The 17,903-nt window shown below is 34.7% G+C and overlaps 1 protein-coding gene across 1 annotated transcript; it reads right to left on the reverse strand.

Annotated features, from left to right (window-relative positions):
• Positions 1–2,507: 2,507 nt before the first annotated feature.
• Positions 2,508–4,151, reverse strand: LOC149211310 (uncharacterized). The gene is made up of 2 exons (XM_089394596.1): positions 3,710–4,151; positions 2,508–3,200 (listed from the first exon to the last, which is right to left on the reverse strand). The coding sequence occupies exons 1-2, from the start codon at positions 4,086–4,088 to the stop codon at positions 2,812–2,814; spliced, it is 768 nt and encodes a 255-aa protein (XP_089250722.1). The 5' UTR covers positions 4,089–4,151; the 3' UTR covers positions 2,508–2,811.
• Between the last annotated feature and the right edge of the window lie 13,752 nt (positions 4,152–17,903).

Here is a 17,903-nt window from a genome sequence, read left to right on the forward strand (position 1 = left end):
GAAGTCTTAAAGAGAGTTGTCACAACTATTCTTCAACTCCCTGCGACAACGTCGCAATTACTTTTCAGCTTCTTCTGACGATTTCGCATTCCTCGACTCAGCATACACGCCTCTCCTTCTTGCAGCTCTGATACCATGTCAATAGTTGCACATGGAAGACATGAATTGGCAAACAACACAGGAGGAGCTCACATGTGCGGATCACCAAGGGCTCCTACAAGCAAATGCACCCGCTTAGGCTTCACATTAAACTCCAATAATAAATAGATACATTTTGTTAGGGATACTAAAACAAATCCCTAAATAGAAGGAACTGAATATCCAAGAAAAACACAAACATAACTACATAACAATAATCACCTAATCTCCATTAATTCTAACATCTCCCAACACAAACTACTTCTTTAACCAAATCTTCTTATAGATAAATTGTAATTCTCATAAAAATTATAATACTAAATAATAATAAATTCATGTATTATAATTTTACTATCAATAAAATAAAAATATATATTTTTTATAAATGTTATAGAAAAAATATAAAGCAGAAAGAATAAATTTTAATCCAATTTATTATGAAAACAATGGATTACAATTACAATAATAAAAAAACAAAAAACAAAAAGAACCACGAAATATTATAATTCTATTGATGAAACTATAATTGACGAGATTAATATTCACTTATTAATGTTTAATGTGAAGAAGATAGTTTCTCATCTTTTTGATATAATTCTGTCTTCTTAACAAAAACAGGATAAAATAGAACTCTCACATATTAATAGGCCTTATTTATTTAAACTAAATGGCATGTTTACATAATACGTCCCAAAGCGATTTGGGAACTTAGGTTAAAACCATATTAAAACATAAAACTTATGAAAGCATAGTAGACACTATTACAATATAAAACCTGTTGATCCAATTAAAGGATAGTAGACACTGTCATTCCATTGGTGCGCACTGTGGTCTGCAATGTGATCTTCGATCCTTTAGGTATATGTGCATCCAAATATTTCAAGTTATCCTGAGCCGCGGGAAATTCTTTGGTGTTCGCAACAATGACAGTGCCTTCTCCAACCAATCCTCTTTCGATGAGCAGACCAAAATCTGGGCCATAATCATTAATAGAGTGGTTCATGAATATGAAATTAAAGTACTGGGCTTCCATTATATTGAGCAACTCCTTTAATTTTGTAGGCACGTCCATCAATCTTCCTTTCATGAGTGTGACATCTTAACATATTTCTGATGTTTTTGATGTTTCATCCAACACTCGCACCTCTGCAGATATGCTTGATGGTATCAAACCAACATGAATTTTATCAGAGATCTTATCTCTGTGTATTTTTTTTTTTAAATTTGGCAAAAAATTCAGAGAAGTATTTTGAGTTTGAGATGTATTTAATTTTTTTTATGATAGAAATAGATTCAGCGTCATAAAAAAATGTCTAGGATACCAAAATTTTAAAATTTGACAACAATAATTCAAAAATTCAAAAGTTTTGACAAAATTTTCTATTATTTCCCTAACTAAAATTCAAAAATTTTGACAAAATTTTCTATTATTTCCCAAACTAATTTGTAGATTTTCTTAAATTAAAATATATAAAAGAAAAACCTAAGAATTAACTGATGCACTGCACACATAATTTTTCAACTAAAATGATAATAACAGAATATAATGTCCGGTGTTCGTCAACATTACAAAACTACAGCAGCCCGACACCAGTGTTCGCGTTACTTTAACAGTCACCTTCTGCTCGCCAGGATTGACGGTGTGCATAGCTTGGATGTTCTGCAGAACTCTCTTGACAATCCCAGTCAAATTGGGAGGAATCGCAGAATACGAAGATTTCAACTGTCCTACAATCCAATCAAGATGCATACAAAAACAATGAACAACAATGGCGTTTGAACGCAAGTTGAAAACCGTAGCCAGAATAACAGTGGAGAGGACGCTTTTTGAGCAAAACACTGTGGATTGACAGCGCCTTTTTTTTTTTTTATAAAACCATGTCAGAACGGCAAACGTTTATGGACAGTCCTTCTGGCAGACAGAGAGCGCGTATGGCAGAGAGATGTCAGATAATGGAATATTGCAGACAGAGAGCGCATATGGCAAACAGATGTCAGATAATTGAATATTGCAGACAGAGGAGCAGGTAAAGGAATATGGCAGACAGAATAGTTACAAGGAGCATAAGAGCAAAAAAAGATGCTGGTTCTGATACCATGTCCGGCTAGGCAGTAATTCCATAAGGCAGAAATAATTTGACTGTATTATTCCATCAGATAAGTCCTAGAGAGACTGTTCAGTTCCCCTCATGATGACTGTTCATATTTCCTATTTATCTATATACAATAATTCACCCAATCACAAAGATTAGGTATCAACAATTCTATTGATGAAACTATAATTGACGAAATTAATATTCACTTATTAGTATGAAGAAGATAATTTCTCATCTTTTTGATATAATTGTGTCTTCTTAACAAAAACAGGATAAAATAGAACTCTCAAATATTAATAGGCCTTATTTATTTAAACTAAATGGCATGTTTACATAATACGTCCCAAAGCGATTTGGGAACTTAGTTTAAAACCATATTAAAACATAAAACTTATGAAAGCATAGTAGACACTATTACAATATAAAACCTTTTGATCAGTCGAGCCCCTGTCGGGGTCCTTACACTAGGAAGCGTAAGTCTTTCTGGGTCTTCTTTCGATGGTCGAGCAATTAAAGTTTCAATTTATTTATTGAGTGAGGGGCGATGGTCGAGCCCCTCACCATCCCTCCCGTCCTCTCAGGGTGGTCGAACAACTAAAGTAGACACTGTCATTCCATTGGTGGGCACTGTGGTCTGGGATTTGATCTTCTTTCTTTCTCTTTCCGGTATACGTGCATCAAAATATTGCAAGTTTTCCTGAGCCGCGGGAAATTCTTTGGTGTTCGCAACAATTACAGTGCCTTCTCTAACCAATCCTCTTTCGATGAGCAGACCAAAATCTGGGCCATAATCATTAATAGAGTGGTTCATGAATATGAAATTAAAGTACTCGGCTTTCATTTTATCGAGCAAGTCCTTTAATTTTCTAGGCACGTCAACCAGTCTTCCTTTAATGAGTGTGACATCTGAACATATTTCTGATGTTTTTGATGTTTCATCCAACACTCGCACCTCTGCAGATATGCCTGATGATATCAAACCAACATGAAATTTATCAGAGATCTTATGTATGTGTTTTTTTCGTTTTTTTTTTTTAAATTTGACAAAAAAAATTTAGAGAAGTATTTAATGTATTTAAATTTTTTGATGATGGAAATAGATTAGCATTGTCAAACATTTATACGATATCCAAAATTTTAAAATTTGAGACAATGACAAAATTTTCTAACTAATTTGTAGATTTTCTTATATTAAAATATATAAAAGAAAAACATAAGAATTAACTGATGCACTGCACACATAATTTTTCAATTAAAATGATAATCACAGAATATAAAAGAAGGGGGTGAAAGAGAAACGCTGCTAAGCTAGTTCATAATGTCCGGTGTTCGTCAACATTACAAAACTACAATAAACAAACACAGAGAAATTAGACGGCACGAAATAATTTGAGAAAAAAAAAGACATTAACTATGGCTTGTAGCTATTTATAAGAAAAGACATTACCAACTATGAAAGGATAGTTTAATGTTACCTGCGCAATTTAAGATTTCCTTGACGCCCCCAGTGGTCTGCATGTTTGTGTCTAAACAACATAGCTTGCCGGGAGAATTTTTCATGGCGGAAGCAATTGTAATGGCCGAATACCCGCAAAGAGTTCCAAGCTCTAGGGCCACAATGGGATCCTTTTTCTTCTTCACTTCCGTAGCCAGAACAGAGCGAAGCTCCTTCCCTAAATGTCTTCGTAACGTAATACCCTTAGCACAGGTGTCAATGACTCCTAGCACAGACTCTGGATCTAGGTTACCTTTTTCCTGTAAGTCTTCCAGGACTTTCTTGAGCAAGGCTTGTTCTTTGCTCTCACTTGAATCGCCCCACAGCAATTGCCCTACCTGTTTCACAACTTGTGCCATGGCTTTAATTGGTGGAGCAAGAAGATATTGGCTTTCAATCTACGGCCACATATAGATTTGAAGACTGGCTTGTATTTATAGTTGAATGAGAGGTCGGTTGAGAAGGTGACAACGTGGGTGTAGCATGACACCACTTGATATTAGGTTCCGTTTAAGTTTTAATATTTTTATGAGGTTTGTCATTATTATATATATTTTCCGTATATAATATATATTAAGTTTAAAATAAAATATAAGATAAAATAATAAAATATTAATATCGGTAAAAACGTTATTAAAAATTGCAAAAATAGATTACAAATTTAAATTGTGATATAAAATTATAAATTTTAATCTATAAACATTTAGTCAATAATAATGATGTTAGACTCACATCCTTTTTTTTAAATTAACAAAAATTCAAGTTGAAATTCTACCAACCTCAAGATTAAACTTCAACTAACTTTGTGACAGCCTTCAACAAATTTTGAAAATTATTCACAGCTTGAACAACGTTATGTATGTTGGGTATACGACCAAATAGTCCCACATTGACTAGAAGTGGGGAGGATCATGGGTATATAAGGATGGACAAATATCTCCATTGGTATGAGGCCTTTTGGGGTAAGTCCAAAAGCAAATCCATGAGGGCTTAGGCCCAAAGTGGACAATATCATACCATTGTGGAGATATGTGGTGTCCAGAGTTCTAACAAGTGGTATCAGAGCCATGCCCCGAAGTTAGCCAAGTGGATGAATCCTCGGAATGTTGAACGAAGGTGGTGGGCCCCGGTAATAAGTGATATCAGAGCCATGCCCCGAAGTTAGCCAAGTGGATGAATCCTCGGAATGTTGAACGAAGGTGGTGGGCCCCGGTAATATCACGATGGGATCCGTGGATGAGCTCGGTTAGACAGGCGGTGTGCTCCGGATTCTTCATGGACGTGTCCTGGCCCCAACACGGTGAAGAGGAGTTGACCTGGGATAGAGCAAGCTCTCGAGGTAGGTGGTGCTCCATGTAAGGCGTGTGCTTCCAACGCATTGGAGCAGAGAATCCTGGTTGGTAGAGAGTGGACGGATGGATAATCGTTTGAGGGGAGGCTCGATGGTCCTTTGTTCGAGGGGAGGATTGTTGGGTATACGACCAAATAGTCCCACATTGACTAGAAGTGGGGAGGATCATGGGTATATAAGGATGGACAAATATCTCCATTGGTATGAGGCCTTTTGGGGTAAGTCCAAAAGCAAATCCATGAGGGCTTAGGCCCAAAGTGGACAATATCATACCATTGTGGAGATATGTGGTGTCCAGAGTTCTAACAATGTACGGGTCTAATAATCGAATGTTTCCTCACTTAATGTTGTATAAATATTCCGAATACTTCCTATCAATCTAAACAAATTATTCCCATCCTTTAAAATGATCTAAGTGAAGGACAGGCTAGCTCGCTTCCTTATTTTTTATATTAATATTAGCATTTAAATTTAAGCTAATGTCACTTCTATCAAGTATTAAAAGGATCGAAGTGAATATATGCTAGTTTCAAGGAAATGAAATATCAGCTTGAACTTTTATCGGTTTATAATATTAAGAATCAGTGATTAAATTACGAATTAATTTCTCTTTGTTTATAGTGTTAATAATTGATTATACTTTGAATGACGAATCAATAGTTAAACATCTCTTTCATTCATCATGGAGTGCACAATTACATGGGCATGCACATATATTCTTAGTTGCATGGAATAATGTTGTACGTGCAATAATAATGCACTGGATTTGTGGTGCATGAAAGTTGGCCCCTAATTTGATTGGAATATGAGATTTTCCTTAAAATTATTAAAGTTAAAAGCAATCCTACTCATGCATATGGTATTTTTGGTTTTTCCATAAAATTTTATAATAAAATTTTAAAGCTAAATTATACTAATTTATGTTATTTAAAATGTATATTTAAATATATAAATAAATTAAACGTAAAACACTTCATAATTTTATATAGGGTTTAGAATACACATTTATTTAAATAAAATCAAAATATAACCTAAAACACTTTATTATATTCAATGATCCAATTTTTTTTTACCTTATTATATTTAACGATGCAAATCTTTCTTTACTTTAAGAAGAATCAAAATATAGATGATTTACTTTCATCATAAAAACTACAATAAGTCATGTTGTATGCCACAACCACGGATTTGACTTTAGTTATGTATAGAAATCACATGGCTAATTTACTTATGGTTAAAATTATCAGTTTTGAACTCTTATTCTTTTTTGAACTTTACACATTTTCTACAAGTTTGGATTGAAGTTTATTTTTTTGTAGTATAAAAGTTTAATGTTTTGATTTTATATATATATATATTTAAGGTAACTAGCATATCTTAGTTATATGTTTATTGGTCTCATTCTTCGTAAGTGACTTGGTCTACAAAAGATGGAAGATGATGTGGTCATATATCAACTATATTTACCAATGTGATTGTATTGCTGAATGGAACCTATTGGGTGGGATGGATTTGTTCACTATAGTTGACTATGATTGAAAATGGTCGATGAGAGTGGTTGATGAGGTTGACCATTGTCAAACATTAATGTGAAAATGTATTTATGTTACATTAATCTCACAATGTTCCATTAAGGTTCACCACTATTACATTCATATTATATTAATGATTTTGATGGTTATGTATGGTTAATGTTACACTAATGTTACAAAAAATGTCACATTAATGGTTGAACATGGTTCACCATTCTTGGTCAAGAAAAATCATGGTCAAACTTGGTTGATGATGATTCAAAATGACCACCATTGTTGGCTATGGATAAAAAGGGTATACTTTGTCTAACCTCGGTCTACTATCGTTTACCATAGTTCATGAGGTCGACTAAGGTTAGAGACGGTTGATTTTGGATGACCATGGTTGTTTTAGGTTGGCCATGGTCGAACATAAATGTAATAATGTATTTGTGTTACATTAATATAACATTTTTGCATTAATGTTAACAATTGTTACATTAATGGTGATTATGATTGACCATTGTTGATGTTACATTTGTGTTAATGTTTATGTTTGACCATGTTTGATTTAATTGGCTATGTTAACCATGGGCAACCATGGTTTAATGAAGTTCATCATAAACATGTTGCCTATGGTTGATAATAGATGAAAATGTTGACTTTCTTTAATAATGGTTAAGCATGGTTTCCCCCCCAGTTGACAAAGTAATGGATGTACGTTCATGGTGATTATGGTTAACTATAGTTGAGATGGGTTGACCATGGCTTATTATGTTTGAGCTTGTTGACGCTATTTGACAATGGTGAGCATATTTAACCATGATTGAGCTTGTTTAACCATTGTTGACTATGGTCACATATGCTTTCCTATGGGTGAACGTGGTTGTCAAAATTTGACTATAAATGGATATCGTTAACCATGTTGACTATAGTTAATCATTTTACCATGGTTGACCATGTTTCACAAGGGTTACTTATGTTGAGTATGTCTTCCATGGCTAAGGATGCTTTGAGCGACTTCACTATGGTTGACTTTGATGTCTATCATTGACCAAGATAACCAAAGTTGACCAAAATTCACATTTGATTTGTTTGTTGTATTATGCCATGCATATTTGGTCAATGAATTATAATGGCATTTATTTTATTGCAACAATTTGAGCTAATAACATTGTGACATCATCTACTAGTCCACACATTGCAACAATGTTTATTATTCATCACATTATGATATTACTTGTTGTTCATCATAATGTCATAATGGCATCTATTATTCATCACACTACGATGAGAAATGTTACTTTTCATATTGTAATGACATTTCTTCTTTTCCACATTATAATGGTGTTTTCTATTTGTCATATTGTAATGGTTGATAATGCCTAACCATGCTTAACAGGGTGGATGATGATTAACCACAAGTGATCATGATAAGCCATATGTGACAAGAATTCATAATGATTGTTAATGATTGACTATGGTTGGCCATTAATGACCACATGAACCACGATTGACCATTTTTTAGTGCGTTTTAGGATGGTTGACTATGGTTGAACATCTTTTCCATGTTTAATGATGGCTAGCTTATTCGACCATGGATGGATTATAAGAGCATAGTTGACTATAGTCAAGAATGACCAACCATTGTCAATTTGTTTTAAGCATGGTTGAATATGGTTGACTATGTTTAACCAAGTTAGCCATAATTAATATGGTTGACCATGGTAAACTATGATTGACAATGGCCAAACATAATCAACATGGTCAAACATGTCCATTTCTAATCAACTATGGTTAACCACAGAAAACATGGTCAACTGTGGTGAATATTGTCACCCATGCTTATCCATTGTCAACATGTCAACATAATCAATCAAGGTTAAACACTGCTAAACTTGGTCGATAATGGTCTACATTATGGACCACGGGCAACATTTCTTAACATTGGAAACAAGGTCAACAATAAGTTACATGCTCATCTCCTTTTTTTAGCATGTTTGAATATGCTTAAGCATGGTTGATTATGGCTGAACATGGTTGACTATGGTTAGCAATGTTTAGCAATAGTTGAGTTTGGTTGAGCATGTTAATTAAGCTTGGTCAATTGGTTGACCATGGATGACCATGGATGATCATGATGGTCATAGCTGAACATGGTGACCATGAGTAATCATTTTTGAGTTGCTTCAAGCATTGTTGAATATGTTTGACTAGGTTTTACAAGGTTGACTATGTTTTCTTATAGTTAATCATATGTTCTATTTTGGATATGTTGAATATGGTTGACCATGTTGAGTGTCATCACTATGGTTGACTTTGTTGACTATATGATGATGTTTGCTATCATCGACCATGTTGCAAATCCTGATGATTGTGACACTGAGATTTTGTGACCATGTTTTACCATGTTGACAAAGGTTAATCATGTTTGAACATGTTTGACAACAAAGACTATGTTAGTGTATATCAACCCATGGTAAGACCATAGTACAATGTGTGTGCCATATGTAGAATAACATATCACAAAGATGTTTTTTGTTGGAAAGATTGCAATAATGTTTATTGTTCATCACATTGCGACATCATTTGTTATTCTGCACACTGAGATGATGTTTATTATTCATGAGAGTGTGACATTATTTGTCACAATGTGACAATGGTGGTTATTTGTCATATTGGAATGGCATTTATTTTTCATCATATTGCAATAAAATTGTTGTTCATCACATTTCAATGACATTTATTACTCATCACATCTGACATCGTATGGTGTTTGTCCCATTAATATGTCATTCTTTCTTCATCACATTGTAAATACATTAAAATGACTAAAAATTATATTGTGAGAAATATAAAGTCAATCTAATGCTAAGGAATTATTTTAAACATTAAATATTGTATGTTGTAATGTGACAAACAAATCCAATGTTGCAAAGTGATGAACATTTCCCTAAATCACATTATGATCAGCATATGACCACATGACATCTATCATAACCCCCCACCTTTCATTGACACAACATTGTGGTGCAATTTACAAAAACTTGATATAAAAATGTGACAAACATCTCCCAACATTACAATGTGATAGAAATTACCTAATCTCACATTGCGACATATAAAACCCTTTATTGTATGGTATGTGTACAACCCCAACATCACAATGTGACCAACATAGGTCAATGTTGCAATGTGACCAACCTAATATGATATTGCAATATTGCTAACATATCTTGATGTCGCAATGTGATGAACATAATCCTCCTTAAGAATGCTCAATATAACCATATATGATAGCATGGTCAGTAATATGAAATATGCTTAAACATAATGAACCATGGCCCATCATAGTCATCATGCTCAACCATGTTCAACAATGGAACAATGTATCCAACGTTGAGCAAGCATGGCTAAACGTGGTGAAACATGGTTATGTATGGACATCAATTATCAAGCATAACCAATTTTAGACAACATGGTCCACCATGATGAATAAGTTTGCCACGGTAAAACATGGATAATGCATCAACTATGGTGAATCATTGCCAAAATTTGGAATTCATAATTTGCATGGTCATTGTGTTCTAACATCAACCATAGTCAACATGCATATCCATGGTGAATTATGGTCACCATAGGAATCAAGGTTGTCCAAAATCAATTATAGGTAAGAACTAATAAATAATAATCAAGCATAGTTAGCATAGGCACCATTTCTAGACATATTCAACCATGGGAATTATTCTCAACGTGTCCAAAGTCACCGAGGGAGTAGGCATTAATATAATCATTAAAGTTAATATTTTTAACTTGATTAAATTTATTTGGAAAATCCTTTCACTACCGATCCTGAATACAAAAAATTATGTGTAAATACTTCTTTCTAAAGCCTTCCTACCTCGTGATTATCATTGAATTCAAAACCAAAGGCACTTCTTAAATTCAAGCTGGTGATAAATATTCATTGTGCATTTATGAATAATCCTTGATAATATAATCATGTTGCATAACAAACACCAAATAGTTATGTATACATTATGAATCCTATATTTTTCTATAAGTTGTATTTGCATACTTTCATAAACTCTCGGTAGAAAGGTTTTTCAACATAGATCAGTGGAAAATGCTAGTCCATAAAAGCATTATATCTTGATTATACCAATAATAATGACATGACTATAGAAAATTATATCTCTGTCATAATAAGTGAAAGTAATCGTTCATGTATTTCAAAATATTTACACTAGGTACAAATGAAAAGGAAAATCCTAATACATAAAGAAGGAAAAACCTAAAAATGTAATGCGAACTAAAATCCTTGTGCATAGAAAGAGGAAAACCATAATCTTCTAAAAATAAAACAAAATCCAAAACCTTAATTTATGCACAAACACTTTATTTCCCAATTTCCTTTTAGATCAATCACAAGAATGATAGAGCAATTGATTAAATGAACTCAAGTATGTTATGACTAACACAACCACATTAGTAAATGTGGTTGATATAGGTCGGAGGAATGATTCTCCATCATTTATATGCCAATCAAATTTGATAAATGAGGCAAATCAATATAATTTAACATATTTATTAATATTATTTATATTAAAACGTTAATTTCATTAATAATTGAATATAAATATTAATATTCACATTAATATTTATATTAATATTAAACTTAATGTTTATTATTAACTAATAATAATAATGTTAATGTTAATGAACTGATCCAACACCAAGCATTTCATAAATAATTTTTTAATAAATTACAAGGATAACAACATTTCACAAATGTGTTTTTAAGAAATTAAAGAGAGGAGCACACTTAAGAAAATAAAAAACAATTGGAAATTTTCATATTGTCCATTAGATCATGTATTAGACAACTAATATTCACTTGGCTTGCAACTTAAACCATTCATTTTATTGAAAATATAAATTCCTCAAGACCAAATCCAATATATATCACGCTTTCGACGTAACTAGTGACTTTAGTAATTATCAAGATAAAATATTTTATTTCTCTTACTTTAAGTATACTATGTCATCATTGAAGTAAATCAATCATAATAGTTTGGTCTTAAATGTCAAATTCCAATTGTTCAACAATTTAACTCAAAACAACATATCATGGACATTTACTTACAAATAACATAATCAAAATATGTAAGATAACGTTAATTTTGAAAGGACATATAATGATTGAGAAATGGAATATAGATTCATATAATCAGCTTCTCAATGTTGCTACCTCCAAAAGGTATCCATCGCCTATGGTGTAGTCTGTTAGACTAAACAAAGCACAACTGGAATAAATATAAACATACACAGCACAAACAAAAACCTCACAAAAACATAACACAGAGATTTAACATGGTTCACCCAACCAATCTGGGCTACGTCCAAAAGAATAGAGGCATCGGCAATCTTATTATTCAAAGGAGATTACAACAAATCTAATAATTCACACATGCTCTCAGCTCTCCCCTATTTCCTCTACTTTCTCTACACACTCCTACAATCCTTTATGGATTACATTTCTATATAGATGGAGCATAAAACTGAATCATAAATTCCCTCACAACAAATATAGGATGGATTAACTCCTCCTCAAAAAATACTGGAGCTAATATAGCAACTAATCCTATTGTTGTCACATACATGGGATTTCTGCCCAATTTAATAAAATCGAAAATCTCAACAATCTCCACCTTGACAACAATTAGCCTGATGCCTTGTTCATTTATTATTTTTATCTTTTCTACAAGCCAAGAGAAGCCAAACACCAACGCATCTTCTCTAACAAAACTGGTTTAGTGAACATGTCTGCACAGTTTTCCTTCGTATGCACCTTTTCAAGAGAAACACCCCTTTCAGTGATAACCTGTCTTACAAAATGGTACTTGATTGGTATATGCTTTGATTTACTATGATAGGCTGGATTCTTAGCCAAGTGAATTTCATTTTGACTATCAAAAAATAACTTGATGTTGTCCTGTAACCTCCCAAACTCACCAATCAAACCTTTCAACCAAACCGCTTCTTTGCAAGCATGTGAAGCAACTATGTATTCTACTTCAGTAGTAGATAAAGCAACAATATTATGTAGCTTTGACATCCAGCTAATAGCTCCACCTGCAAGAGTAAAGACATACCCTGAACTTGACCTTCTCTTATCCAAATCACCTGCAAAATCGAAATCAACATATCCACAAACAAATTCACTACTTTTATTATAAGTGATACAATGATCACTTGTGCCTCTCAAATACAGAAGCACCCATTTCACTGCTGACCAGTGTTCTTTTCCTGGATTTGCCATATACCTGCTGACAACCCCAATTTCATGTGAAATATCTGGTCGAGTACAAACCATCGCATACATCAAACATCCTACGACATTGACATACGGAGTTCGAGACATATATTCCTTTTCTTCATCTGTATTAGGACATAAACTGGAAGAAATCTTAAAATGGGAAGCTAAAGGGACTGACAGAGGCTTCACATTGTTCATACCAAACCTCAAGAGTATTTTCTCAATATACTTCTGTTGTGATAGCCATAGCTTACCATTGTTCCTATCTCTGAAAATATCCATGCCCAATCTGTCTTGCTGCTCCGAGATCTTTCATATCAAACATCCTTGCCATCTGAGCCTTTAACTTGTTGATCTCCACTATGCTTTTGCTTGCTAAAAGCATATCGTCAACATATAACACTAAGATAATGAACATTCCATCATTTAATTGCTTAAAATAAACACAATGATCATATTCACTTTTTATATATTTATGACTCAACATGAAAGAATCAAACTTCTTGTACCATTGCTGAGGCGACTACTTCAGACCATACAATGATTTCTTGAGCCTGCAGACAAATTTCTTATTGCGATGCTGAACAAACCCTTCCGGTTGTTCCATATAAATTTCCTCATCTAAGTCTCCATGTAAAAATGCAGTCTTAACATCTAGTTGCTGCAATTCTAAATCAAGCAAAGCGACTAATGCTAACACAATTCTAATTGAAACTATTTTAACAACTGGTGAAAAAATCTCATGAAAGTCAATTCCTGCTTTCTGAGAAAAACCTTTTGCGACCAGCCTTGCTTTGTACCTGTCCTCAGTATCATTCACACCCCGTTTCAACTTGAAAACCCATTTACATCCCACAGTTTTCCTGTCTTTCGGAAGTTCAACCAGATCCCATGTGCCATTCTTGTGTAATGCCATCATCTCGTCCTTCATAGCTTCTTTCCACTTGTCACTTTTCGAACCTTCTACAGCTTCCTGATAACACAAAGGTTCATCATCGTTAGCAGTTAAAGCGACTGAAGTAACATAATCATCATACCTTCTAGGAGGACGTTTAATTCTCGTGGACCTCCTTAAAGATGTTTCTGGTGCTTCCACAATTGGCTGACTACCATCTGTAGGAACTTCTTCATGATCAGCATCTGAGCCCTGCTCATGATCTACATCTGAACCCTGTTCATGATCTGATTCTGAAACCTGTTCATGACTAGTATCTGAACTATGGTCATCATAACTATCATTAGAAGTGCTTTCAAACTGAATGTGCTGAAAATCAGATACATCATCCTGTTTCAATCTATTATCTACATCTAACTGTACAAGAGAGGATTCATTAAACTTTACATCTCTGTTGATGATGATCTTGCGGGTAGTAGGATCCCACAATCTATATCCCTTTGTTCCATCACCATATCCAACAAAGATATACCTTTTTGACTTTGGATCTAATTTAGTTCGCTGATGTTTAGGCACTAGAGCATATGCATCACAACCAAACACTCTGAGTTTAGAATAATCACAAGGGTGACCTTTCCATACCTCTTGTGGAATCTTGCAACCTATCGCCGTGGATGGTGATCGATTTATCACATAACAAGCTGTAGCCACCACTTCTGTCCATAATTCCTTCTACAAACCAGCATTACTCAGCATACTCCTTGCTCTCTCTAAAAGAGTCCTATTCATGCGTTCAGCAACTCCATTTTGCTGAGGAGTATAAACAGTGGTCTTATGTCTCTCGATCCCTACATCCTTGCAATAGTTTTCAAACTCCTTGGAAGTAAACTCACCACCATTTTCAGTTCTTAAACATTTTATAGTTCTACCAGTGATGTTTTCTACCAATGCTCTAAACTGTTTGAAAACTGTAAAAACATCATACTTCCTTTTCAACATGCAGACCCACACTTTCCTAGAGAAATCATCAATAAACGATACAAAATATGACGAGCCACCATATGAAGTTGTAGGGGCTGGACCCCAAACATCTGAATGGATATAATCAAGTATTCCTTTACTAGTATGTTTGCCTATTTTAAACTTTTGCTTACATTGTTTTCCAAACAGACAATGTTTATAGAAATCTAACTTTCCAGACTTTAGATTAGGAAGTAACTTGCGATCAGCCAAAATCTTTAACCCTCTTTTGCTCATATGGCCCAACCTTTGATGCCATAAGCGAATGGAGCTACTGTCATGCTCAGACACCGTAGACACATGATTTGACCCTGTTCTTCCTTCTAACTGAAATAGATTTCCTACCTTCTTAGCTTTCATTACTAGTAAATTACCTTTGTAAATTTTCATTACTCCATCTTGAATTATAGTTTTATATCCATTTGTGTCAAGTGCTCCTAGTGAAATTAGATTTTTCCTTAAATCTGGTACATGTCTTACATCAGTTAACATTTTGGTTTTCCCATCAAACATTTGCAGCTGTATACTCCCTATTCCCACAATATTACATGTGACATCATTACCCATGTACACGACTCCATCATTAATTGATCTATATGTCTTAAACCATTCTTTATGAATACACATGTGGTTTGATGCACCAGAATCTAACAACCAATGTTGATCATGATTTGACAAATTAACTGATAACACTTCATCACTCATACTTGAACCAGATGCTGAACCTGTATCTGTCGTGTTTTCTTCTTGCTTCTTTGTTTAAGAGTCGTCTTTGGATGCTTGCTGTCTCTTCCAAAAGTCCTTTCTCAAATGTCCCGATTTGCCACAAAACCAGCACTTTACCTTACTTTTCTTCCCTTTCGATTTTGATCACGATTCACTGTGCTTACTTGAGCGTCTTTCTCTAGAACGACCTCTAGCCATCATTGCCTCTGATGTAGAGGATTCTGCATTTGACCTATTCCTTGTATCTTTTGACAACAAAGCTCCAACAACATCATCAAATTCAATGGTTTCTGATGAACTAAGACTTATAGAAGTAACAAAATGATCACATGACTCGGGCAACGAGCACAATAAAGTTATAGCTTTATCTTCTGATTCAAATGTTACTTCTATACTTTCTAATTGCACCAGGAGAGTATTAAAGACATTTAAATGATCAGCAATAGCTGTACCTTCCTTCATATGCAGACTATACAATTGTTGCTTCAAAAGAATCCTATTGGTCAAGGATTTTGTCATGTACAGCTTCTCCAGCTTTGTCCACAAACCAGCAGCAATTTTCTCTGACACGATGTTAAACAAAGCATCATCCGCCAGACATAGTCGAATACCGCTCAGAGCTCTTCCATCCATTTCATTCCATTCATCATCTGTCATGGGGTAAGGCTATTTGGCTCTTCCCAATAGCACCTTCGCCACGCCTTGTTGCACAAGCAGATCGTGCATCTTCACTTTCTAGATCTCGAAGTTATTTTTGCCATTAAACTTCTCGATCTCAAAATGAGCACTTTGAGTTTTTGCCATGTTGTATCAAACAAACAATCTCCAATTCCGAATTAAAAAACGCCTCTGTCGTACTGTGTAATCACAATTTTAAAAGAAAAACCAAAAAATTGCAAATTTACCAGAGGGAAAATCTGTCGGGCGCTCCTGGACAGCGAAAAAACCGCGCCTAAAACACATCCACTGCTTGGCGCTCCGCTGACAGCCGATCAACCGCGCCAGAGCAAAATCCGTTTAAGTGCCGCAAAATTGGCACGCTTAATCCCGTCGATTCCGCTCTAATCTGAACGTTGGATATCTGGCGCGAGTATCAGATTCAGATCCACGCCAATTGGCGCATCTGTTCAAAAATAAAATGCGCCAACCCATTCACTGCTAAAATTGGTGCGACTGTCTCTGCTAAAACTGCGCTAATCGCCGATCTCTCACGTGCACCAGCTCCACAACCAGCGACTTGTAGATTATGGGCCCTCCACACTCTGCTACGCCGCTCTGATACCACTTGTTAGACTAAACAAAGTGCAGCTAGAATAAACATAAACATACACAACACAAACAAAACCCTCACAAAAACATAACACAGAGATTTAACGTGGTTCACCCAACCAATCTGGGCTACGTCCAAAAGAACAGAGGCATCAGCAATCTTATTATTCAAAGGAGATTACAAAAAATCTAATAATTCACACATGCTCTCAGCTCTCCCCTATTTCCTCTACTTTCTCTACACACTCCTACAATCCTTTACGGATTACATTTCTATATAGCTGGAGCATAAAACTGAATCATAAATTCCCTCACAAAAAATATAGGATGCATTAACTCCTCCTCAAAAAATACTGGAGCTAATATAGCAACTAATCCTATTGTTGTCACATACATGAGATTTCTGCGCAATTTAATAAAATCGAAAATCTCAACATAGTCACCATTGACATGACAACCTTCTTTCGTTAGTATTGGGTGTCTATACCCTTTGTAGATATACTTGCATTTTCCACTTCAATAACCAGGATATCTTAAAATATAACCTATATGCTATAAAAAGGATGTTAACGAACTAAGTGAACTATTCAAAAATCATTAGAAATTAGTTAGTTACAACTACCTCTCATGGAAATGGTCATACGTGAATGACTTACTTAACACAGTTGAATCCCAAAATGATATCTAATATAATGCATTGTGTAAACCCCCTAATACTTAAATTCAAAAAGAGTGAAGGGATCTCTTCTTGAATGGTTCATGAGGCACAATATTTGCTAAGGTTTTGCAAATGGGGTAGTAAGCTAGGTGGGCTTGATTGTGGGGCAAAACTCCACAGTTAAGCGTGCTTGAGCCAGAGGCAATCTGGCATTGGTGACCTCCCGGGAAGTCCTGGTTACCGAGTGCAAGCCCTGGAAGTGATGGTTGACACTATGTGATTCATTTCACTAGTTTCAATCCCGCTTCTTCACACCTGTGAGCATCACCCGATGCAATGAGTGCTAAGTGAACTATTCAGAAATCATGATAAATTAGTCAGTTAGGACCACCGCTCATGGAAATGGTTATACATGAATGACTTAC

Source organism: Pinus tabuliformis, chromosome 1_2, assembly GCF_031772625.1.
Source record: "Pinus tabuliformis cultivar Carrire ecotype Pingquan chromosome 1_2, CPIR1, whole genome shotgun sequence".
In the NCBI taxonomy this organism is placed as follows: Eukaryota; Viridiplantae; Streptophyta; class Pinopsida; order Pinales; family Pinaceae; genus Pinus; species Pinus tabuliformis.

Coding starts and splice junctions, on each gene's coding strand:
- LOC149211310 (XM_089394596.1), bottom strand. CDS start 4,088: ATGGCACAAGTTGTGAAACAGGTAGGGCAATTGCTGTGGGGCGATTCA. Junction 3,201..3,709: donor GGAAATCTTAAATTGCGCAG/GTAACATTAAAC, acceptor TGATATCATCAG/GCATATCTGCAGAGGTGCGA.